The 26,749-nt window shown below is 42.1% G+C and overlaps 1 protein-coding gene across 2 annotated transcripts in view; it reads right to left on the reverse strand.

Annotated features, from left to right (window-relative positions):
- Positions 1 to 26,749, reverse strand: part of MRTFA (myocardin related transcription factor A) — a 2,407,897-nt gene that overhangs the window by 230,014 nt on the left and 2,151,134 nt on the right. For both annotated transcript variants that reach the window (XM_044075412.1, XM_044075419.1), the window contains one exon: positions 16,999 to 17,172. In XM_044075412.1, the coding sequence (XP_043931347.1) occupies positions 16,999 to 17,172 (174 nt within the window). The remainder of the gene's footprint in view (positions 1 to 16,998; positions 17,173 to 26,749) is intronic.

Consider the following 26,749-nt stretch of genomic DNA (forward strand, 5'->3'; position numbering starts at 1 on the left):
TATATACTAAGACAAGAAGGATGCTTCATGCTCATCAAATGATCTATAAAAATCAGTGCATACCAAGATTATATATTCCCTGTTCCGAAGGAGGGATGGGCCTCCTTGAAATTGGTTATATCTACAGATCTGCATCCGTGGGACTCCACACACATCTGTGACCTCATGAGACCCAAATGTAGTGAAAGTTTTGAAACGTGGAAAATGCATAAATACAGTTGCAAGTGTAGAAAACGTCTGGAAGAACCTCATGTTACTTAAGAATGAGCACAGGAATGATTAAGGAAAGGTGAATTCAAACCAAGAGATGAAAGGTTACTACTGGCAGCCCAAGATATTGGTCTGTATACACATTGGTTTACATAGTCCATTGGACATGTGGGAGAAACAAACAAATGTAGGTTTTGTAAAACTGAACTGGAAACTGTTGCACACCTCATTGTTGGTTGTGACATACTAATGACAGAAGGACTGTATAATGAAAGGCATAATAATGTGGCAAAACCAGACCTCTCAACCAACTGGGGACAAATTTCAACAGAATCAGGGACAAGTCAAGAAAAAATCAGGGACAATCAGGGACACTTTTAAAATATTAGTGCTATTAACTTGAAACATTGACAGAATCAGAGCATATGAATTAATACACATTTTCTGAAGTAAAAGAAGTTTATAACTCTAAAATATTGTCATTCTTCATTAAGTGTAATTCACCACCTTTCCTCCAAAAGTGACTAATTTTAGGAGGGATTAAGAGGGACAGAGTTAAAATCCGAGTCAAAATCAGGGACAGTTGAGAGGTATGGGCAAGACTACTTCAGTGGGGATTGTGCAACCATTATGGTATTGAAGTGGCTGAAAAACACTGGAAACATGAGACACAAAGCATCATAGAAAATGATGAAGTCTACATCACATGGGATCATCCATTACTATAACAATTCAAAAGATAGATGCTAGAAAACCAGATACAGTGGCCCAACAAAAGAAGACAAAAGTTGCATTGATCATTGAAATTGCCACACATGGTGACTACAGTGTCCTGTGCACAGAGACACACAAAGTTATAAAATATCAGGATCTGCAAGCGAAACAAGAGCAATGTGGAAGGAAGATACCCAGACAGTTCCAGTAGTAGTAGGAGCAAATGGTCTTGTAAAAAAGAGTCTACAATCATATTTACATATGCTACCAATAGATGTAATTCCGTACGAATTACAGGCAGAGTCATTAATGGGCACATTGCATGTGCTGCAAAGAGCACTTTTAGCTGACATCAAAGAGTGAAACAATACTAATTTCATGAACTTTATTTGGGGTCCATTCCCATCATGGTATTAGAAACCCAAAAGATTTGGAGAAATTAAAAAAGGGAGAGACCACTGTCCCACTGATGCACTAATGGCAGAAGGACTGTACACTGAAAGGCATAATAATGTGGCGAGAATGTTACACTGGAGTTTGTGCAAACATTATGGTATCGAAGTGGCTGAAAAACACTGGAAACATGAGCCACAAATAATCATAGAAAATGATGAAGTTTATATCATATGGGTCACCCAATAACAACAGTTCAAAAGACAGATGCTAGAAAACCAGATATAGTGGTCCAGGAAAAGAAGACAAAAGTAGCATTGATCTCGTCACACCCAGTGACTACAGTGTCTTGCGTACAGACACACACAAAGTCATAAAATATGTTGATCTGCAGACAGAAACGAGAGCCATGTGGAAGAAAGACACCCAGACAGTTCAGTAGTGGTAGGAGCACCTGGTCTTATAAAAAAGAATTTACAATCGTATTTAGATATGTTACCAATTTCTGTAACACCGTACGAATTGCAGGAGGAGTCATTACTGGGCACATTGCGGGTGCTGCAAAGAGCACTTTTGTCTGACATCAAAGAGTGAAACAATACTAATTTCATGAACTTTAATTGTACTTAGACTTAGGAATGGGGTCCATTCCTGTCATGGTATTAGAAACCCAAAAGACTTGGAGAAATTAAAAACGGGAGAGACCACTGTGTTAGTAAGAGCCACTGTAGAAGGGGAACTATAGTAATCGATGCTGACATTGACCCTAATAGCTGAAGTACTGCCCGAGCTGAAACCTTGTTTTGAGAGAGTATCACCCGGTGTTGAGACCTTAGCCTTTCTAACCTGTGGAGTGGAAGGAAGACTGTGTCGAAAGCTGCTCCTATGAATTCCAGATTTTGAGTAGGATTCAACTTGCATTTTTCTATGTTTATTGAGATATCTAAGGAATTCGCTAGCTATAGGGTGTAATGGAAGGCTGTAACCAGGAGAAGCTTGGTAGGGGAGGTAAGGAGCCAATTGTTTAAGTACGGAAGCACCTGGAATCCTTGCAGTCTCAAGTGAGCTGTTACCACTGCCATGCATTTGGTGAACACTCTGGGGGCCGTAGAGAGACCAAAGGGCAGCACTCGGAATTGGTAGTGATTGGCTCCCAGCCAGAAGCAGAGGAATCTTCTAGAGCGTTTGTACATTTTATGCAGTAATACGCATCCTGAAGATCTATCAAGCCCATCCAATTGACTTTCTCCAGAAATGAAAAGATAGACTGAACTGTGACCATCCGGAATTTTGTGTCTGACAAATTTGTTTAGGATTCTGAAGTCCAAGATTGGCATCCAGTCTACTTTCTTTTTTGGCACTAAAAAGAACCTTGAGTAAAAACCAGATTCTATCTGGTCTGTTGGGACTGTTTGGATGACTCTTTTTTTGAAGCAGCTTTCGAATTTCTTGTGTTGCTACGTCCCTCTGACCAGATGGAACGTCGGGGATTCGCCTTTGCGGCTTCCGGTAAAGATCGAAGGGGATGTGATAACCTCTGGTAATCATCGTCTGCACTCAAGAATCTGTTGTTATGGATTGCCATGCAAGATGGTGCAGAGAAAACAGTCCCCTGATTGCTTCCAGAGGTAAACCATCGGGCCGCCCTTCAGGATCACTGATAGGACTGTCCAGAGAAAGAATCTCTGGATCCCTAATTACACAGATTCCATCTGCATCTGGAGGGGCGGTCTTCCAGATGAGTTTACCCCTCTGCCCCAGGAGGTAAACTCGCCACGTGTGTCATGGAATGGACCCTTGGATTCCTTGCACCACATCTTTCCACTCCTCTGATTCCTCGAGTAGGATCGTTGGGGGGTGTAAAAATGTATGCCCATGACAGACAGGGGCTTTCCATCTTTCTCACACTTGAGCCAAAAAGAGAAGGGACTTCCACGGGAGCACTGAGAAAAGAAGACTTAAAGGGGTCTGCAAAATCACACAGGCGGATCCAGGCATGGTGTCTTATGACAACGCCTGGGTCCGCAACTCTAGCTGCCCCTTCGGTAGTATGAGAAATCAACCACATGGATGAATTAGATACTGATTCCAGGGTGGCAAGCTGTGAGGCAACTTTGTCACGTACCTCATCAGAGACTGCTCCTGCTAAGGTTTCCAAAAGTTCCGAGATTAGGTCTCCTGGAGAAGGGTAAAATGTTCCAAGTAATTCAAGGACCGAATGGTAAAGGTTGATGAAAGGTATATCCATTTCCCTAACCTGTCCATTGCCCGATACTTCCTGTATGGAGGATGGACAGTAGGGCTTTCCTCAGCGAGCTCTTTCCTAGTGGCTGCTGCCACTACCATAGCGTCTACTGGTAAGCCTCTGGACCAGTGTGGCTTTTCCTCCGGCAGGGAAATAATTTTGTCTGGTCTCCGGGCAATAGGTTCAACGGTGTTCAGGATTCCTCCAAGCACGCTGCATGATGAGTTGAACTACGTCATCTGCAGGCAGGGTAGGAAGTTGAGGGTCGACCATGGAAAGCCTGCAAGAATACAGACTCATCAGAGGAAGGGTTGGTGGGCTTTCAGTCTCCCCGCTGCTTTAAAATTTCCAGTACATCTCCAAAGGAGACATCCTCAGAGGGTGACCGTGGGGACCCTTCCCCTTCATTGTAGTCTATACCTTCAGTAAGGGAATCCACATGCTTCCTCTTGCATGATTCTCTTATGGGGTACCTCCTCAGCATGGGTATCTGAAGAAGACTCCTAAGAGTGGGGTACCTTGTGGAAGGGTATCTTGAGGTTGCCGTGCTCGATGTCCCGGAGTAGTGGACAGGGCCAGCTGCAGATCAGATTACATATATATGTGGCACTCTGGTGCCAAAGAAACCAGCCGTCAGCCTGCAGAGGCAAGTGCCCTCTCAGTCACCTGGAAAACAAGCCTGCCCAAAGAGGGATGGGAGCCCGGAACTGAGAAAGACAACCTTGGGACTGGGGTCACACCCACTCCGTGCCCACCCCCAGGGAAGAAGCCAAGAGAGGACTCAGTGCTGCCAAGACAACCAGAACCATAGTAGACACCGCCGTAGAAAAAAATAGGTGCCATACTAGGGATCACGATGCCGACAGCCCAGTCACGATCCTGAGAAAGGCTTGGCTCCGAGTGAGTTGAGGACCACAGGGTAGACTCCAGAGCCAAGGTAACATATGCCACTGGAACCAAAGGAGCTGGTACTGGGATAGAAATTGGCATCGAGGGCTCCAATACCTCCAAGAAGGTCGAAGGAGGAATATATGTCGGAGTCTGTGGAGAAAATTCTTCAGCTCCAGGAGGGAGGGAGGATTTAAAAGGAGCTGGGATTCCCCTGGCCCCCAGGAGCTGATCCACTAGTCTCACTACTGAAAGGCTCCTGGAGGAGCAGGTCGACATCCCCGATGGGGACTCAGGGCATTCTACGAAAGGACTGCACTGTTGTCCAAAAAAAGGGGTCCGCCAATGAGGACAATCGGGTCCGGTGTAATATTTTGCCCTTCAGCATCATAGTCAGAGGGCCAGCCAATTGTATGGGGGGGGGGGGTAGTGACCTGAATTGGGAAAACTATTTTTGGTGCAGAGAGAGGCATCTGCACTGTAGCAAGAGTAGAAGTTTTGGGTGGTTCCGTAATCCCAAGAGGCACCGTAGTAGGTGTTTGAGGCACTGGTGCCAAGGACGACACCATAGAAGGGTTTGTGGGTCGGGTGCTGAGATTATAGGAGTCAATTTAAGAACTTTTGCCTTCAGTTCCGTGGAAGATTTAGCATATTTAGAGTCACTGGCAAGTGGAGAGGAAGGTACAGACGGACTCTTTTTATGTTCCTTTTTAGGAGGGGATGAGCCCTCCTCCTCAGAAATAGCCCCCGAGAGAGGAGTTTTAGGAGACCCTTGAGAATCAATTTATTTTTCCTTCATAGGTCGCACGGGGTTGAACTTTTAGATGCTGTACCACGAGACAATAAACACAGGATAAATGTTCATCGGAATTCGGTATTTTTCGGTTACACTGGTCACATTGTTTGAAGCCTGTTGTCCCCTTTTTCCTCAGCCATCATCAACAAGGGGAAGAAACCTAGTCAAATAACAATATACAAAAAACAATCACCGACTCACACATACACATACACACACACAGTCAAGAAAGGAAGGACTGACTTTTTTTTTTTTGGACTACCAACAATGGCAATTAAGGAGTACCCAATGGGTAAAAAGAGAAGAATAGAAAAGAGGGGGGTGGGGATGGAATACCAGCAATGGTATTAAAGGTTACCATGGAGGTAAGGAAGGCCTATACCAACAATGGTATGAAGAATTTCAAAATTCAGTAGAGAGTCAGAAAGAAGCAGAGAAAAGTACAGTTTTGTACCTACCATAAATGTAGATGTTCAAGTGTAGAGTTTGCTACCCATTGCTTACTGATGTTCATCGTGTTACACTGCTGCAGTCATTACAACTGGGTTATCCTGCTGTTAGGCGGTTCCCTAGTCGGCCTGAGATCCAAAGTCTTGGTCTGGCGTCGGCTGCTGTCGCCACTTCCCTGACGTCAGTGCGACAGGGGTATATAAGATGCAGCAGACGCCATTTTCTTCAGTTTTTCTTGCCCCAGATGTCAGGTGCCCCCAAATGGGTAGGCAATTCAAATTGCTAATAAAACATAGATAGGAAAAGCAAACAACAACTTTTAGTTACCAGCAAATACTCCCCATAGGTAGTAAAGGGTAGAAGATATAGGTACGTACCAGCAAGTAAGAGGGGAAGGCGGGAGGGTAACCTGGACTGCAGCAGTGTATACACTCGAACATCTACATTTATGGCAGGTACAAAACTGTACTATGTTCATTGTGTTACACTGCTGCAGTCATTACACTTGGGTAGAATCCCAAAGCTGAGGTAGGGTGGCTGGTACTATAAGGCATTAGCTGTGGCTATAAGGACCTGCAGTACAGCAGTGGTGAAGCCATCTCTGGATTTAGAGTATAAAGGCAGATGGTAATGCTTGGTGAAGGTATGCACAGAACTCCATGCTGCTGCTTCCAAAATATCCTTGGTAGGCACTCCTCTGAGGTAGGCAGTTGAAGTGGCTGTTGCCCTGGTGGAGTGAGATCTAATGCTGCCAGGTATAGGTTTCTCATGGTGTGTGTAGCAGAAACGTATGCAATGTCCTATCCATTTTGAAATAGTCTGTTTTGAAATGGCTTTTCCCTGTGCTCCTGCAGCTACTTCCCGAGTAGCCCTAGCCCAAACTCACCTTATCTCTACACTAACCTACGCCTCCCCCTCCTTTGTCAACTTATCTAAGAGTAATCTTCAGAAACTGATATGCTACCAGTAATTGCTCAGATTTTCTGAAAGCTTTGGTTTTGTCCAAGTAGAAATGTAACTGCCTGTGAATGTCCAAAGAATGCAGTAGTCTCTCCCCTTTATTCTGTGGTTTTGGATAAAAAGTTGGCAAGTGAATAGTTTGGTTTAGAGCCACACTTGAAACCACCTTTGGCATAAACGTAGGGTTAGTTCTTAAAGACACCCTGTCCTGGTGGAAAATGAGGAAAGGTTCCACTGCCATTAGTGCCTGTAATTCTGAAACTCTTCGAGCTGATGTTATCGCCAGGAGCAGAGCAGTTTTCCAAGAGATATATTTTAATTCTGCTGTGTTAGCTGGCTCAAAGGGAGGTAAAGTTAATTTTTCCAAAACAAAGTTGAGGTCCCAAGCTGGAGTAGGTGCTCTACGGGGCGGTCTTATGTTTTTAGCCCCGCTGAGGTACTGTTTTAGCAAAGGATTAGAGAAAACTGGTGGATCCGTGTTGTAATGAGCAGAGATGGCAGAGGCGTGGATCTTGATGGATGAAAAAGAGAGGCCTTTGTCCAGCATCTCAGTTAAATATTGTAGAATCTGAGGAATGTTGGGACAAGAGGGTCAAGGCTGTGAGCCTGGTTCCAGGCACAGAATCTCTTCCATTTATCCGAATAGGCTTTCCTGGTACTAGGCCTTCTGGCCTCCAGAATGACGTCCATAACAGCTCTGGAGAGAGGCATTGCTTGCTTGACTAAGGAATTTTCCATGCAGCTAGGTTTAAGGTATTTAGTTGACTGTGAAGTATCTGATTGTTGTGCTGAGTCAGCAGATGTGGGATTTGAGGGAATATCCAGGGTGGTTCTTGTGCTAAATTCTTTAAGATTGGGTACCAGTGCTGGCGTGGCCAGTCTGGAGCAATCAGGATAATCTTTGGCTCTTCTTGCCTGGCTTTTATGAGTACCTTTGGAAGGAGAGGTAGTGGAGGGAAAGCATATACTTGTAGGTTTTTCCAGCTGAATGAGAGGGCATCCACTTTCCATGCTTGTGGATGGTAACTCCTTGTGCAGAATTTCTGTAGCTAGCAGTTCATTGGGGATGCAAACAGATCTATGTCCGGGCTCCACCATTTCTGTGTTATCATTCTGAATATTTGTGGATTCAATTCCCATTCGTGGGGATCCATGATGTTTCTGCTTAAGTTGTCTGCCAGTGTGTTTTTCTCTCCTGGCAGGAATTGTGCTTGCAGATGAACTTGATAGTTTAGAGCTGTGTTCCACAAGGTCATGGCTTGTCTGCAGAGGGGGTAGGAGTGAGTGCCCCCTTACTTGTTTATGTACCACATAACTGTGGTGTTGTCTGTCTTTAGTAATAGTTGTCCTGGGTGCAGCAGGTCCTTGAAAGCTATAAGGGCATTTTGTACAGCTAACATCTCTTTTTGATTGATGTGAAGATGCCTTTGTTCTGCGGGCCACTTGCCCTGAATACATTTTCCTGCCTTGTGTGCTCCCCAGGCTTAATCCGATGCATCTGTTGTCAGTGTTTGCCTGGCTGAGGGTTGAGTAAAAGGCTGTCCCTTCTTGAGGTGACTAGCTTGAGCCCACCATCGAACCTCCTGCTGAAGGCAAGGAATTAGTGGTATAACTGTTTCCAAATTTTGACAGTGTTGAGACCATACACTCTTTAGGTACCATTGTAGTTTCCTCATATGCAGTCTGGCATATGGAATTAGTATGCAAGATGCCATGTAACCCAAGACCTGCCGAATTTTTCTTGCAGGGAGTTGGGTTTTTGTTGCCATCAATTGAAAGCATTGAGTCAGTTGTCCTTGCTTGCCTGGCATGAGATAAGCCATCTGGGCCATTGTGTAGCTGGCACCCAGGAATATTATCTCTTGTGAGGGCACTAGTTTCGATTTCTTTTTGTTTACTGTGTACCCCAGGCAACTTAATAACTTTTTTTTTTACAAACGCCAGATGCTCTAGAAGAATGTCCTTGCTCTCTGCTTGAATCAGGCAGTCGTCCAGGTACGGATAAATTTGAATTCCTTTCTGTCTGCAAAATGCAATTACTGGTGCCAAGCACTTTGTGAAGACCCTGGGCGCAGTAGATAAGGCAAAGGGCAGTGCAGAGAATTGATAGTGCATTGAACCTGCTATGAATCTGAGGTATCTTCTGCAGTTTTGTCTGATAGGGACATGCAGGTATGCCTCCTTGAGGTCCAAGGTCACGAGCCAAGCTTTCTTGCCCAGCATGGGAAGAAGCTGCTGTAGTGTCAACATTTTGAATTTCGGAACATCCAGGTAAGTGTTTAGAGAAGAAAGATCCAGAATGGGTCTCCAGGCTTTGTCCTTTCTGGGAACCAGAAAGAGTCTTGAAAAAAATCCTTGTCCTTGCTATTGTGGTGGTACCTCTTGAATAGCTCTCATTTCCATGAGTGCTGTAATTTGTTTTTGAGCCTCTGCCCATTGATTTGGTGGCATATTTGACATTCCTTTTAACCTTGGCAGAGTGTGAAAGTGGAACCTGTAACATTGAGATACAATGTTGAGAACCCATTTGTCTTCGGTGATCCAATGCCAATTGTGATAGAAAAGTGCCAGTTTTCCTCCCAAGGGGGCTGCCAAGAGAGAGTTGTTTGGCAGCTGTAATGGGAAGTCATTGAGGCTGCTTTTTATATGGTTGGGGCCTGTCTTCCCCTTCTTTCTGGCCTGGTGCAACCCCATTATCGAGGCCTGTAAGGACCTTGTGGTTGACCTCTACCTCTTGGACGTATGTATCTGCCCCTTTGAGGTCTGTCTGTAACAGGAAAGAACCAATTCTTTGTTGGCCAATTTCTGCTAAATCTTGGAGGCTGAACCTGTAAGAAATCCTTCACAGTTTGCATATATTTTGCCTTATCCTCCATTTTCTTTAATACCTCTTCTGCCTTAACTCCAAACACATCCTGCTGCAAAGTTGCATCCAATAATTTTGGTTTAACATGATCTGGTAACATATGTTCTTTTAACCAAGCATGCCTTCTAATGACAGGGCCTGTAACTGCTGCTCTACAGGAGGCCTCTAAAAAATCAAAACCACATTGCAAAGTATGCTTTCCCACTTGTTCAGCTGCATGCAATAAATCCTGCATTTCTTTAAAATTAGGAGGATCTGAATCTGGAAGCATTTTTTGTTTTAACTGAGACATCAAAAATCGCTGATATTTTAGCATGTGAAACTGGCAATTTAAGGCTCTCATTGCTAAGGTTGCAGACGCATAAACTTTCTTTCCCCATCTGTCTAATGCTCTGGAATCTCTGTCAGAGGGGACTGGATTTTGTGCTGATGAGGCCTTAATCCCTTTGGGTCCTGAGAAATAGTTTCAGGGTCAGCAACAGGGCTTTTATACAGAAAGTTGTGTGAGTCAGGGACTCTGTAGTATCTGTCAGGTTTAACTGGGGCTGGAGGTAAGGAGTCAGGATTTAAGCTGAATTCAGTATACACATCATCCACAATGTCTAACACTGGCGGAATAGCAAGGGGTCTGTGTTGAGGTAATAAAAGGAAGTCTCTGAGCCTTTTCTTGGATTCAGAGTAATCCTGGCCTTCCCAATGGAAATGCTCCCTCATGGTATGTAAGGTTTCCCCAAAGGAGTAGTCCTCAGGCGGAGAGGCTGATGGAACTGATTCCTCAGCATCAGAATCCTCATAAGGGGGTAAAGAATATCCTAGGTCTGAGGATGAATCTGAAGAAATGGACACCTGGTCAGATGAGTCATAGTCTGCATCCTGTCTGGGCCTTTTATCAGGAGGGGGATGGGACCCCCTGATCAGAGTGATTAGGTCTTCGGCCATTTTGAGCATTTGTTTCTTAGGCACGGAGGCCTGTCCTGGAGAATGCTGTATTTGTTTCTTTGTTTTTAAAGGAGGCTTAGACTTAGCAGGGGGTTTTAATGGTTAACTGAGTAGGTCTGAAAACACCCTCTGAAGCTTCGGGTTGCTCAGCTACTCTGGATCCCTCTGAAGGGTTAGTCTTGGTAGGCTGAAAGACTTGTGTGTCCGAAGGCCCAGCCATCTCCACGTGGTAGTCGGAGGCAGCTTGTGGTTCTGCAGAAGCAGTCGTCAGGGGCTGCGAAGGCGCCTTGCTGAAAACCGGAGAACCGGCGACTGGCCTAGAAGAGGCTCCGTCGTCAGTTTTAGGCCTCGGATGCCTGTCCTTGTCTTTGCGCTTTTTATGTATTCCGGTCGTTGGAAGTTCTGACGGCATGCTGTAATTAAATTGTCTGCCAAAATAATGTCGGGCAAAATCAAACTGACGTTTAATAGTGCGCTTGTTAAACCTAGCACAAAACCGACAACCAGTGACGTCGTGGTCTGGGCCTAGGCATGGGATACAATAGGAATGGAAATCCTTATGAGGTATTTGCTTTCCACAAGAAATACAGTTAACTTTTACTGACATCGGTCTGAGGCAAGAAAAAGTTTCCCCAACGGGGTACTTAGCTTTGTAGAAGACTTTGGTTCTGGATTCGGAATGAAAATCTCAGGAGTCAGCCGACCGGCACTTGCGAACTGCTTTTGCTTCGGGCACCGCGCGGCAAGAAAGACTGAAGAAAATGGCGTCGGCTGCATCTTATATACCCCTGTCGCACTGACGTCAGGGAAGAGGCGACAGCAACCGACACCGGACCAAGACTTTGGAACTCAGGCCGACTGGGGAACAGCCTGACGGCAGGATAACCCAAGTGTAATGACTGCAGCAGTGTAACACGATGAACATCAGTAAGCAATGGGTAGCAAACTCTAAACTACCAATACAACAGAAATTCACAAAAATGAAAAAAAAAATGATTTCAAAGGAAGTATAAACTTTTAAGTCACTTAGCTTGAGAGCTGGCCTGACACGTCCTGATATTACAAATGGCAAACAAGACCTGAGGGTGATAGAGAGAGGGTCACTGTGGGTAAGTTTAGCTTGAGAGTTTTTTGGCTGGCGTGAGCTTGTTATAACGGCCGACTCGGTTCCGAGGATGGAACCAATACCCATCAGTAAGGAATAAATGAAGATTAGCAACATCAGATCAAAAGTTATACATTCAGGCAGCCACCTGGACAAGGTCACCTTAGAGACAATGGAGCCCAACTTGGACTTGGAGGAGGAGACAAAAAGTTGGTCACACTTTTGAAAGTCTTTCATACAATGTACGTGGAAGTGTGGTTGGTGGGGAGTATCTGAAGAGTGCAATTGATATTCACCTGGGTTAAAAAATTGGGTCACAAAGCTAGTAAATGGATACTCTGATTCAAAGCAGATACTGAGATCACCTTGGGCAGAAAATCTGGACTAGTCCTAAGATGCACTTTGTTCTCTTGTATAAGATTAGACAAGGGTGCTTATATGATAGTGCTTGCAACTCTGAAACCCTCCTAGCAGATGTGACAGCTACAGCACTTTTCAGAACAAAAATTTCAGGTCAACAGTACTTGCAAGTTCAAAAGGGATGATGGTGAGGCCCTGAAATAAAACAGTAATGCCATTGGGTGGGGGTGGGCAATACTGGCTTTCTTAAATGTGGACGCAACAAAACAGTACCCTTTAAAAAGGCTTTTGAAGGTATAAGGGAAGCAATGGAGTGCATTGTTCACGGACATGAAAATTTGAAAGTGGGTCCGTAAAAGGGTCCATATTCCCTTGAAACATGCCCATATTGAAAATCTCTTCCATTTACTTCTGTAAAACTTCCCGGTTGAGGGCTTTTGAGAGAAGGTTAGGATGTGCTCATCATCAGAAAAGACTTGGAATTGGAGAAACCAAGCAGTCAGATTGAGGGATTTGATGTCTGAGTGAATGGACCAATAAACAGATTGGGCCCACTGAAACACTCTCATATAAAACATCACATGAGGGTATGATAGTGATTGATGCTGCCATGGATCCCAATGGATGAAAATACAAATGAGCTGGAGGACGTTATTACAGGAACTCCTGCAAAGCTTGAAGACACAGCAGCATTACTCTGGTTGGAGGAAGTTTGGCTATCTGGCAGGGCAGAGAGCTCCAATGACCCTGCCTCTCCAAATGGATGATTGGGTATCTAATACGTGGAGGACAGCTTGAGGGAAAAAGACAGCTCCAAAGCACAGAGGACGGCTGGGGATGGATCTGAGATCAATCTAACCTGGAGACAAAGGAAGAGCAGTCAGGTCCCTAGGACACAGCAACCTTCAGATCCAGACCAGGAGCTCCCCCACAGGAGATGGCTTGCATGACTGCTTAGCACCTTCAAGTTACTTCTCCTTATCCTTAGGAGTCTACCTCCTAAGTTTATCTGATGGCTTATATCCAACAACTAGAATGAAAGCAGCAAAGAAAAAGAATCCACAACCGGCCACAATCCAAACACAGTTTTAATGAAAAAAACTTTTGGAACTCTAGCGCCTCGGCGCTCAGGGAGATGTTGACAGAAAATCTGATATGGTGGGGGGGGGGGATGTGTAAGATACCTGCCTTTTATTGCTTGCCAAAACTACATAATTCACAGAGCCCTCTGGGTCACCCCATTGTAGGTGCTTATAAATAGTTTTTAACTAACATAGGTTTACTTATACATGAACATTTAAAGCTTATGTTATGAAGTTACAATCCTATATTAAAGATTCTTTTTATTTTTTGGACAGAAAACAGGATATTAAGTGGAATAATGACATATAATATGTAGTCATGGATGTAAAAAGTCTTTATACCAGTATTAAACATCAGGATGGTATTAAAGCTTTAAATTATTTTTTATGAAATTCTCCTTTGTCTTTTTATATTATAGAACTTACACAGTTTTGTTTGTTAAACAATGATTTTGTTTTTGATGGTTCCATCTATCATCAGTTACAAGGTACTGCCACGGGGACATCTTTTGCCCGGCTCTTTTTGAGTTGGAATATTTGTATAAGCATCAGTTTGTTAGAAATAACGTTATTGCCTATTACAGATATACTGATGATTTAATTTTTAAATGAGAGAGTGGCAGACATGTTTGGATTTAGCACAGAATATTTATGGTTTAAGTTTTGATGATATACAGTGTGGAAATAGGGTTCATTTTTTTAGATTTGGTATTGGAAGGGATTAATGGGTGGGGGTATTAGGACAGCTGTCCACAGGAAATTTGTGGACAACATCCATTTTTTACATGGGGTTAGTTTTCACCCCCAGCATTTACTGGAGTCCCTACCTTATGGAGAGTTTCTTAGAATGCATAGAAACTGTAGTGATTGGGAAGATTTTATAAGAGAATGTAGGTATACCTTTCACATGTTTATAAATAGAGGGTACAACTGTGATATGGTTAAGTCGTCTCTACAGAAAGTGGTTGCACATAGATTGGGACTGACGCAGTGTCGTAATGATATGAATAATATGGCGGTTAATACTGAACCACATAAGGATTAGATATATTTTGTTTCAGTATATAACAGTCTTAGTTTGTTTGTGTCTTTCGGCTTTTCCCGGTTAGGGGTCGCCACAGCGGAACTCCGGTCTGCTAATGATTGGTAGTTGATTTTTATGTGCTGAGTTACCAGCCCTGACTCACAACCTTCAATGAAGGTACGTCCATTCACGCATGTCTCCACGCAGAAGACGCTCTAGCTGAGAATCGAACTGGACAGCGTCTTACTGTGAGGCGACAACGCTACCGCAGCACCACCACCGCGGATAGTCTTAGTAATAGGATTAATAGAATATTGTATAATTGCTGGAAATTTTTATTTCAGGATGTGGAGTTGAAAAGAATTATACCAAATTGTCCTTCTGTTCCCTACAAGAAAGGAAAGAGTTTCTAGTTATTTTTCTATGCCTGATGAGGCATTACATGTGACCCCTGGTTTGAAGGGTACATATCCTTGTGGCTGTTGTTCCTTGTGGCTGTTGTTCCATATGTTCCTGTATTGTTACAAGTTTTAGGAAAAAAATGGTGCCTATTTTTCACCTAGTGGCAGTTTTTCCTGTAACAGTGAAGGTGTAGTGTATGTTCTCAAATGTCCCTGTAATTTATTTTATATACAGGAAAGTAAGAGAAAACTGAAAGGCAGAATACAGGAACATATAAGGGACATAAAGAATTATAAAATTGAAAGCAATATTGGTATGCATTTTAAAGTAGCACATTATAGTGATTATTCTTTGTTACAAGTTTCTGTTTTAGAACAAGTTTTTATGAAATTTTTTTATGTAATATTAGGGAGAAACTTCTTTATAAGGAATCTATTTATATTTTAAAATTTAATACTATGGTATCTGTAGGTTTAAATTTAGAAATTAACTGGAAGCAATTATTATGTAATTTAATAATTAATTTATTTATTAATTGATGGTGCTATAAAAAGGTTTGTGAAATGTTGTATATTTGTATTACTCCTAGAAGGCTGACAGCCGAGGCGCTAGAGTTCCAAAAGCGTTTTCATTAAACCTGTGTTTGGATTGTGGCCGGTTGTGGATTCTTTATCTGATGGCTTGTCTGATGGTTAAATATTCAAGTAGTAAAACTTATTTGAATGTTGTTCTGAATTAGAAAGTAATTTTATAATGTGAATACATGATCAGAGTATTTTGTATGCAAGTTATTTTATGTGTTTCTTTAAGAATGGAATGTGTACGTCATGTGACCTTTTTAGAGGCTTATTCAAATGAATCACGTTATGTATCTTTTATCTGAAGACGCCTAGCGATACAGTTGGAAGAAAAGCACTTAAAATAAATTGTGTCCGAGAAAACTATCCGTGTTTGGATTTGTTTTGCTGTTACAGTTTGATTTTTCGTGTTTTTGGTTTTTGTCTGATGGTTTCTTAGGGTGAGGGGAGTCACATAATGAAGCAGCTGGTCCTCCTGTAGTGGTAGGGAAAAGGCCCTTCAGAATAAATTTGGACTGATGGTACAAAAGGGGATGAGGTCCAAAGGGGGACACAGTTTACAAGACTCTTCCACGTGAATCTTCCAAGCAATAAACACACTTGACATGTGAGACTTGGGGCAGAATCTTGTGCCTGCATGCCACACAATTTTTGAACCTGGAGGCCTTGATGGACATTCTCGGAGTAAAAATAAGAACAAGTCCTAAACAAGAAACACAATAGCAACTAAATGCTCACTCCCAACAGTATATTACCAGAAATATTTAACAAAATAAATAAAATACACTTTATTTGTGCATACATAACTAAATATATACAATACACACACATGCATGCATACACACATACACACACACACATATATATATATATATATATATATACACACACACACACACACACACACACACACACACACACACACACACACAAGTAGATAGATCAACTGGGGAAGAGGTAGGAAAGAAATATAGAGAGAACCCGAGAAAGATAATTGAAATATTAAAGTAGGTACTGCACAGTTGAAAGAAACAACCTTGACAAAAATAAAAGAAAAGCACACTCATCTTTAGAAAAACATTAAGATGAGCACTGGACCCTAGAGATCATGTCTGTCTTACAAAATAGCAAGAGAGATCTGGAGGACTAGTACGGTGGTATGTGAAGTGGAGACATCTGAGCCCCGGAGCTCAAAGTCTAGTATAAAATACTTAACCTGGATCCATTCAGATCTATACACACAACTGTTGAGGCAGAAGGAAAAGACACCAGACCCAATGTTACCATTCTACTTTACATACGCAGCCTGCATCTTCGCCACGCAAATTTTGTGTGTTAAATGTGTGACTTCTTTTCCCTACATTCTGCACATATGCTGGGGCACATCAAGTGTTGTATTGGGAACACCATGATATTAATTTGTGTATTAACCTCAAGTTTCTGTATGTGTGTGTCTTGAGTGTATCGCTACTTTTCCTGTTTTTACAGTGCTTCACTGCCCTGTATGACTGCGGTAACAAAATACAGCTGGGTTTGTCATCCTGCAGGTGATGAGGGCTGTCTGCTGAGCTGGGACTGAGAAATGTGAAATTAAAAAAAAAAAAAAAAAAAAAAAAAGTATAAACCACTTTTATTTTCAGTCTGCTGCCATTTTTATAAAAAAAAGCTCTTGAACATCTACTACACAGATACGAAAATAAACTGAGCTACTGAGCCATTTTTAACTTCATTTAAATTACAACTACAACAGCAGTTTCTCATGCTTTACCACTCAAGAATCTGGATTAAAAAACGAGTACAATTTTAAGAATATGAAATATCCCCAATACACAACAGGCATACAAAATGAGGTTGCTTTTCTTTAGCTGAGCAATAGAGTTCTTGTATTCTTCCGTTACCCCAACATCACTGCTATACATTCTGTGTTAATGCATTTCCATTTCAATTTACTACTAAGCTTTCCAATCTTAGCAATAAAATGTGTACCTTCTGTGCAGGGCAGAATTTTTCATTTTTGTTTGGAGCATTAGTTTTCACAGAGCTGTCAGACATATCGGACACATTGTCTAGAAAGAAAGGCTGGAGGCTTGGAGGCGCTGAAAAAGGGAGACCTGCAGCAGGAGAAGCTGCGGTAACTAGGTGTAACCCGGACTTTTGTCCCTAGAAAAGGAATGACACATCTTTAGTTGTTTTTTCACAATGCATGCAAGAAAAACATTTTCTTATTTGTCAAGTAGTGTGTACAAATGCACTAGTTTTCAGGAAAGTTAAGTACCCATCATAACGCTAGATCTTCATGGACTGAAATCAGTAGCTTCTTCAATAGTGTACTCAGTGCTAGAGGGAAATATCAGCAACAATTCCAACTTATTGTGCCAATTTTTTCAAGTGGAAAAATGTCATAAAGTCAATAAATGCAAGAGAAGTAAAGATCATAAAAAGTTGGGGAGACATTATCCTTCAGCTCTTCAACAAATGTTAAGACTATAAAAAAATAAAGAATGTTCTATCTTTAGGCTACAAAAGAATCCATCCATCATTAAAGATGGGAAAAGGGGCTAAGCCCCTGTTGCCTTCAATCTTTGAAGATACAGAGTTATGGTAGCAATTTATGTAATTTAAGTCGATTAAATGAAATTAGAAATAATGGTATTCATAAAATGCATCTCTATCAGTGTTTGGATAAATCCAAGTCACTTATGGAAAAAGACTGCGAAGAACTTAGTACAACCCAGACAAGTTTTAGAGGTGCAGCATCAACACAATAGCAATAGGCAAATGTTTGGGTACTACAATGACCATACCAAAGATAGGCTGGCAAAAATACCCTTGAAGTGAACAGCAGATGAAGCCATAGTCCTGTATGAATGGGTTTCCATCAGCACTGGCAATGGATGTACCCATAACTTAAAAAGTATGTTGTGTAAGAAAGTAAAGTTGTGCAAACTTACCATAAATGTAGATGTTTCAGTGTATTCACTGTTGCAATCCTAACTGATGGAATGTCATGCTGTAGAAGCCCTAGGATGGCCCCACTTCCAGAAAAAATTCCTCCCTCTTCAGGAGCCCACAAACTGACCAACGTCAAGATATCCAGAAATAAAGGGAGTCAGCCAACACCATCACTTCAGTTCTTTCTTGCCTCCAACAAAAAGGAGCTGCTAGATGGTCCCTAAGGTTAAGGGCATTAGTCCCAGGATACTACAGTGTGTAACCTTAAGCCTAATACGAACAAAGGAAGGTGAACAACCTGGACCTAGAGAGGGAAGTGCCCACCCCAACCTTTGGGGTAAGAAGGAAAGGCGGGAGAGAAAGAATACTGCAACAGTGAATATACTCAAACATCTACATTTATGGTAAATTTACACAACTGTACTATGTTCTTTGTGTTTCACTGCTGCAGTTCCAACTGACAGGATAACTCCCAAAGCTGATAAAAGTGTGGATGGAGACTTTTATGAACAGGATAGGATGCCCTGCAAAACTGCAGTGGCAAACCCAGCTCTAGACTTGGAAAAAGTTGGTAGGTGATGGCGTTTGGTGAAGGTATGCACACAGGACCAAGTAGCTGCTTCTAAAATGTCCTTACTGGCCATCCCTTTTAGTAAGGCAGTAGATGTGGTGGTAGCCCTGGTGGTGTGCGAGTGATTTGTCCATAATGGTTGTAGCAAAAGAAAATGCACTGGGAGACCCATTTGGAAATTGTTTAGAAACTGGTCTTTCTTCAGAGTTACAAGCAAACGGCACAAAAAATGGTCAGATTTTCTGAAATTATTTTCTGCTCAGGTTGTAACTCAGTTATCTCTTCACATACAGCTAGTGGAGGACCCCCCCCCCTTATTTTAAGGGTTAGGAAAGTAAGTAGAAAGGTGGATGGTCTAATTCGGAGATTTCTGTAACCACTTTAGGCATAAAGAAAGAGTTAGTCCTAAGATTGCCAAGGTGGAAAGTGAGGAAAAGTGCTACATACACAAGGGCCTGAAGCTCTGATACTTCTAACTGATGTAAAGGCTAGCAGAAAGGCTATCTTCCAGGTCAAGAACTTGATGTCTGTGAACGCAGCTGGCTCAAAAGGAGGAAGGTGAGCTCTCCAAAATAAAACTGAGATCTCCTGAAGGAGCAGGAGATTTTCTTGGGGGTCTAATCTGAATCAACACTCTCAGGAATTGTTTTATGAGTTGGCAGGAAAAATGTGGAGGTTGAGTGGGCAGATATGCTGAAATGGCTGAAGCATAAATCTTAATAGAGGAATGAGAAAACCTTTTGTTAAAAGTTCTAATAAGTATGAAAGGATCAGAGGAACCAGAGAATGAAGATGGCTCTGTAGCTTTTGTCTGCACTACATAGTAAACTACATATCTCATAACTTCTAGTTCCACTTCCCTAGCCCATTTCCCTAATTGCAGATCTCTAAAATTTCTCTTTCCTTTTAGTATTAAGGAAAATCTCTGATTTCAGTCTATTTTCCAGTATCTGTAACGAAATCAATGTTTTGTGTATAATTTCCTGTCTGTCCTTTTGTCTTATATAACATCTATGTAAATTTTCATTCCTGCATATGTAAGCTATATTCTCTTGTTGTAACAATACTTTGAATCTTGCAATTTAATTATGTACTTCTATTGTGTATTGGAGCTTTTCTCCTCGGGCCTCTACTGAAAACGGATATGTATCCAGCTAGACCAGCCCGGTTAACAAATGTAAAATAAATAAAAAAAAATAGTAAATCTTTCAACTGGCATAATGATTAAGGTTTTTGTCTTCCAAGCACAAGGTACAATGTACTGTCCTGACCTCGAGCCAATGCCTGTTTGGAGTTTGCATGTTCTCCCTTTATCTCTATGGGGGTTCCTCCCATCTCCAATAGACACGCTGAGTGTTTCCATCTCAAAAATCACCAAAAGAATGGAGCTATGGGCAGCAGCGCAGATTCTACATGGTGCCACACAGGGGTAAGAGTTATATAAACCAACCACTTTGGACATCTACAGTGGTGTACGGTATCCTCATGACAGAACACAGATCAAGGACTGCACACCACAGCAGGGTTAACCCACTTGATAGTGTAAAATATGGCTCTAGGTGATTTGGTCGTGTTGACTGTCTGCCAGTGATAAGCATGCTGACAACCTGGTTTACTCCAACCTACGCCAGGGACTTATGCTAAAAATGGAGGGGTGTATGTACCCTTACTGGCCAGTGTGTGTCCACCATAAAGCCCAACAGCCCTGAGTCAATAAGCTACTGGCCGGCTGGTGTCTAGTTGCCCAGCTTGAGTTACCTGGGACAGCTTTGTTGAGCGAAAGCTGGACGTAAAACCAATCAACTTGCCAAACAAACTAAGAATTGCTACATTCAATGTAGGTTCACTGACAGGATGCAACTTGGAAATGGATGACACGATGGTAAAAAAGAGGCTGGACATCCTATGTATCCAGGAGATAAGATGGAATACAGTGCAGCAAAGGAATTACTACTCAGGAGGACAGGTTAGAAATGGTGTGGGAATTGTGGTGTGGGACAAGCTTCAGTTTGGGATGTCATCAGAATTAGTGACAGACTCATGACAATCAGACTCCAACCCTAATGATAGGACAGTATTCATAACTTCAGCCTATGACCCACAGCAGGGGTGTGGCAGTGAGGAAGACTGCATTCAAACGGCAGTTGCTGGACCTACTAGATGAAGTAGGACAACAAAAATTGGTGCTGACAATAGGTGACCTGAATGCACATATGGGAACAGACAGAAAAGGATAGGAGGACTACCTGGGTCCACTTGAGTGGGGCAACAGGAATAAAGGAGAGGCCTTTCTAGACTTATGTCTGGCAAACGGTTTGACAGTAGCCAACACAGTTCAGAAAGAGAAAGACAATCACAAGATCACATACAAGAGTGGTCAACATGCAACTCAGGGAGACATCTTAGTAAGTAAGGAAAGGGCACTGGGGTAGAATCAGTGGTTGCAAAGTCATCCTCAGTGAAACAGATGGCCCACAGCATAAACCACCACACGCAGCTGGCAGAGAAGGCTCTAAGATCAACAGAGACCAGGCTGAAGAAATGGAAGTTGACTGGAGAGAAAGCATAACAGTTCAAGCAATTACTCAGAGCTCCATCACCTCAAGAGGAGGAGGAAATAGGTGGAGCTGAAGAAGAAGAAAGAATAGTTGTGTAAAATCTTACCATAACCACAGATGGCCTTCTCTTCTATCTTGCAGTATTCTTTACATATGGGTTGTAATCTGACCAAACATCTGGCCTGTATACAAAAGCTTACAGCACTGCCTGTACGTGGGATGTCGCACGAAGACACAAACATCAGCCATAAAAGGGATGTCTGCACGTACTAACTTCAGAATAAGAAAGTCCCATGTGGAAAACTGCAGGAGAACCTAGGTGGATCATCCTAGGAAACAGGAAGCTGTAGGGGGAAGGTGGGAGGGGGCAACATAGAAGAGAAGGACATCTGTGGTTATGGTACGACTCTACACAACTATTTTGTCCTTCTAGTCAATGTTGCAGTATTTTTTACATATGGGAGAGTGCAAGAGCTTAAAAGGGAACCCAGGGAGAATAGACAAGAGGAAACCAAGAAGCATTTTCCAAGAATCCATGCAGAATTGCCCTAGCAAATCCTGCTCTGAATCTGGAAACAGTGTCCAATTTGTAAAGTTTCGTGAAGGTGTGAACAGATGACCAGGTGGCTGTTTCCAAGATGGAATGGGCATCTAGACCCTTGAAGAAGGCCCCTGCGGATGTAACTGACCTAGTGGAATGTGCCTTGACAGATGGCGACAAGGACTTTCCATGAAATTTACAGCAAAACACAACAGCCTTAGAAATCCATTGGATATAGCTTGTTTTGACACAGACAAGCCCAGAGCCCTGGGATGAAATGACACAAAAGGTTGGTCAGACTTCCTTGATAGACTGTCTTGTCCAGGTAAAATCCGAGTTGTCTATGCACATCTAAGGTGTGTAAAATCCAGGGGCAGCTTGTGTTATAGGACTGCGGGACTGCAGCCCCTCCACCTGTAAAAATGGGTCCCCCACCTGTAAAATGGATAAAATAAATTCCCCATTCCCCTCACCGTAGAACATATTAAAATAAAAATTCTCGGACTTCGCACATGCATGCGTAGTACCTGACTGCTATGTTAGGCAGACCAGAACTCCAAGCATGCATGCTCAGGCATTCCAAGCTCCAGACTGCTCTGTTAGGCAGTTCAGATAGGGAAGGCAGGAAACTCCACCCTTCCAGCCCACAGGTCTGTGTGGTGACGACTGCACAAACCAGAAGGTCACCGGACTGCATCGCCTGCAGGCTGGACCAACAGCAGGAGACTCCAGCCTCCTCACATCTCATGGGAGACCCAATGGGCCATGATGGAGGACTGATCGGGCTGCAGGATCGCTACAGAGAAGCTGGTCTGAGGACAGGTGATTGCTGTGGAGCTGGTCTGAGGACAGGTGATCACAGCGGAGTTGGTCTGAGGACAGGTGATCGCAGCGGAGGATGTAGCTGAGTACAGATAGGGTGTTTATGGAGGACAGAGAATCTGGTGTGTCTGTGTGTGTGCATCTGTGTGTGCGCGTCTGTGTGTGTGCGCGTCTGTGTGTGCGCGTCTGTGTGTGTAAAATGCCCCAGTTGCTTCATGGTGGTGGGTAGAGAATAAAGCTTGAACCATGTACCTTGGGCCCAAGTGACACGAGCCTGAATTCCCTACCCACCACCATTTGTAAAACATTTGCAGATTTTTGCCTCATATTTGTTCTGTTCCTCATAAAATCTGTGGTTTCTGTATTTTTGTTACTTTACCTAACACAGTCAGTGGTGCAGTGGTAGCAGTGTTGCCCGACAGCTACAGGCTGTCTGGTTTGATTCTTGGCTGGGGTGCCTTCTGTGTGGAGTCTGCATGTCCTCCCTGTGTTTGTGTGGGTTTGCTCTGGTGTCCACAAAGGATATTTGTCTCTATTTTTGGACTGTATTCCCCCATTATTGGCTTCGTCCAGGTTTTTTGTGCCAAGGTTGAGAGCTATGATGATAGCTGAACTTAATGAATATGTTTGGGGGCTGTATTCCCCCATTATTGGCTTTGTTCAGGTGTTTTGTGCTAAGATGTTGACAGCTATGGTGAGAACTAAATTCACTAAATGGTAGCCATTTAAGTTTCAGTCTTCCTTTCTTTCATAAAAATAAATGATTTGGCATAGTGGTATGTTGCTCTGGCTGTTTTGCACAGGGTCCTGGGTTCAATACTTGGCAATGAAATGTATGGTGGTAACACAGCATTTTATTCTAACAACTTTCCAACATTATACAAGTAATGTTTAAAATGTCTCCCTGGTTTTTGGGCATTTGCCCCCCCCCCCCCAAATAAATTTTGGCTTTTTCCAGATTTCTTGTGCTGCAAAGTTCAGAGATACAGCTGAGTGTCGAGCAGATTTTACAAGGAGCTGAGAGCTGCAGGGGAACAAACATTTAGTGCGGCTTATGCTGAGTCTGCTTACATTGTAAATAGCACAACAGGTAGTGTACTTGCTTTTGATGAAGAAGGCTGTGGGGGTTCTACTCCCACAGTAGGTAGAGATCCATTGCTGATACTGTACTCTTGTTGTAAAGGGGATGGATGCTGCAGTCCTCTTCAGCGAAGATACCTAGTAGCTATGAACCTGTAATCAGTTTGCCATCCATTCCCTATTGTGATATTGCTAGCATTATAATTTTTTAATGCAACATAGGCAATGTATTCCTCAAGGGCAACAGGCACTTTATTTGTAGATGAAACAATGACATACAACGTTGTTTGCTAGCAGTAACCTCTTCATTAGTTAACAGATTTCTTTAATGTGGAATTATTTAGATGACTTTTACATCTTCAGAGATCGTGCATATTTACTGATACTGGTGGACTGTAGAAGTTTGAGTAGACTTTTATGATGGCAATGTTCTGAATTGGGTAGTTTTGTCATTACTGGTGCATGCATTTTGTTTCATTGTTTACTGGAAAAATGTTCAAAACAATAAATTTAAAATGCCCTCTAACAACTGTACTGTATTGTACAAGGAATATAATTTAATAGAGTCAGGAAGGTGTATCAAAGAGCATGTGTATGTTCCGTGTTCAAGGGGCCTATGATTTGAAAACAGACCAAAATTAATCTTTATCTGCCACTGCCAAAATGTATTTTCTTTGAATGTGGGTTTCAATGCTGTTTCAATGAATGCGAGTTTCAAGGGCAGAGACGTTTTAATGCTAAGTCTATTTTCACTGTGAGACTGCATTGCTTTGTTTAGCAGATATCTATTAGGGTTTATGCTGTAAAATATAAAATAAAACTTTCACATGAAATCCATATCATCGCAGAAGTAAAGCAGTATGCATTGCACATTACAGTGTTTATGGCAAATGGGGCGAAATAACCAAGTAATGGGACACTGGAATGGCTGCAGGGGGACGCTCCATTCGACCATGATTTTGTGAGGGGGGAAGGGCAGCAAACTCAGACAGCCCCAGCTGAACTATACCTCTCAACTGTCCAGAATTTTGCAGAATGAATAGATTTTTGCTTCTTATTTTTGGTTTGTTCCTCATAAAATTTGTGGTTTTCTGCCAAATCTTTTAGGAATGAAGTCACTAAATAATGACAGACATTGAGTTTCAGACTTCATAACCTTCAGAAAAATGCATGCTAAAGAAAGACCTGTTATTCTATCAACTGTCTTTAGTACTGTTTGTATGTTCCCCTAATATATTTGGCCTTATCCAGATTTCCTGCATTAAGAGTTTGAGAGGTACGTGCAAATAAATCGCTTTATAGAATTAGGACTATCCAAACCTCTCAACTGTCTCCAATTTTGGCTCAAAATGTTGCTCTCCCCCTAATCATCCCTCTGCAAAATGGCAATTTTGGAAGAAAACGTGGAGGGTTTACAATTATAAATAACTGTAATGATCAGAGTTATAGATTACTTTTATTTCAGAAATGCATGTAGATGCTCTTATTTTGTCAGCTGCTCAAGTTAACAGTACTAATTTTTAAAAAGGTGTCCCTTCTTTGACAGGTTCCCAGCTGTATTGTGTGGCAATTTTATATTTTTGCATAACATATTTGGTCTGTTTTTTCATAAAATTGTGGTTTTCTGGCAAATTAGTAGCAAATCATTAAAGACTGAAGTTAAAAAATAATGGCAGACATTTGAGTTTCAGATTTCATACCCTTCAAAAATTCATACTAATGCAAGACCTACAACTATTCTATTATATTTCTAAGTTTATAAGAGCAATATTTAAAAATTGTCTATTTTTGGGGCTGTGTCCCACTTCTATGTATGGCTTTGTCCAGATTTCTTGCTCTGAGGTTGAGAGGTACTAGTGTCAGAACCATCATCGTCAGCCAGAGACATTTCAAACTGTGACCTACTTGTTGCACTCCACTAGCCATTGTAGTGGCTCTGGATGTGTCCAAGCAAGGCAAGGAGCAACTATGGAGTGTAAGTGTGCAGAGTATTCCCCCATCCAAGGTAGACCACAAGTATGACCGTGGCTTTTCACCTGTCCTTGATTTTGCAGAATGTTCTGGTTTTCTGTCATATTTTTATACTGTTGATTTATGCTTCTTATTATTCAGAAAATGCATGTTGTTGCAGTGCCCTGTTGCTCTGTATTAAAGTAACAATGCTTTAATGACCATCAGGTAAGCTTGTCGGAGATTGTAAGATGCAAGTAAGCTTTAATAAGCATACTGTTAAAGAATTACCAACATTGAAAGCCTTTTCATTGTTGCCATGCAGAGAATATTTACATAACTAGATAACGTATAAGCCTTAGATATTGAAATGCATATGACAGTATTTGTAATAAAGGACAGGATTACAGTATTTTCAGAAGCTCATTACATTTGTTGGAGACTTGCAGTTATCTTTGCAGGCTTTACCCATAAACTAAACAGAATGCCAATCTATCATGTATGGTCCATAACTTGTGCAGTAATCCTTTAAGCAATTTATCTTGAGCTTGTTTCTTGTTCGCTGTTCATTTTTTACTTGGATCATGTGTTCTCCATGAAACAAGTAGATAGTTGTTGTCAGGCAGCAGGTCTTTTTTGGATAAGAAACATTTTTACAAGTAGGGGTATCACAGAGATTGCTACTTTCAGCATGTTACTTGGTAATTTTATAAAGCTGAATATAAATTATAATTAGAACTGCAGTGCAAGGAGAAGTGGTTTGAGCTTAGTGCTGCTTGTTTTTTTTTATACTTGATTTTGACTGGCATCCCAGTAATGTACTTAAAAAGCAATTTATTTTTTCATGCCTCACAACCTTTGTGTTTCCATCTAGATATTAAGTAAGTTGTCATATAGCCAATGCATTGAAATATTTTTTTGTTCTACACTTCATTTTGTCTTGATTGGACTCTCGTAATGACGGTTTGGCACCCAGGGCAGTGTATTTAATTAAAGTTCCAGTTGTTGTGGTTTTGAGCATAGCTCCACCCCCTTCTAGTTGGCCACACCACTCCCCATTGACCCCACCCATTCAGCTGTCTCCTGCAGCCCCCCTTTAATTTGAAGTCACCAGCTGCCACTGGTAAAATCCACCCACTAGAGGACTGAGGTGAAGGGAAGAAGGTAGGCAAATGGATGGATTGATTAAGTGACAAATCATTCACCACTTTTGGCATGAAAGAAAGGTTAGTTCTCAAGGATACCCTATCCTTATGCTAGACC

Source organism: Protopterus annectens, chromosome 1.part1, assembly GCF_019279795.1.
Source record: "Protopterus annectens isolate FY-2018-M chromosome 1.part1, PAN1.0, whole genome shotgun sequence".
NCBI classification, from domain to species: Eukaryota; Metazoa; Chordata; order Ceratodontiformes; family Protopteridae; genus Protopterus; species Protopterus annectens.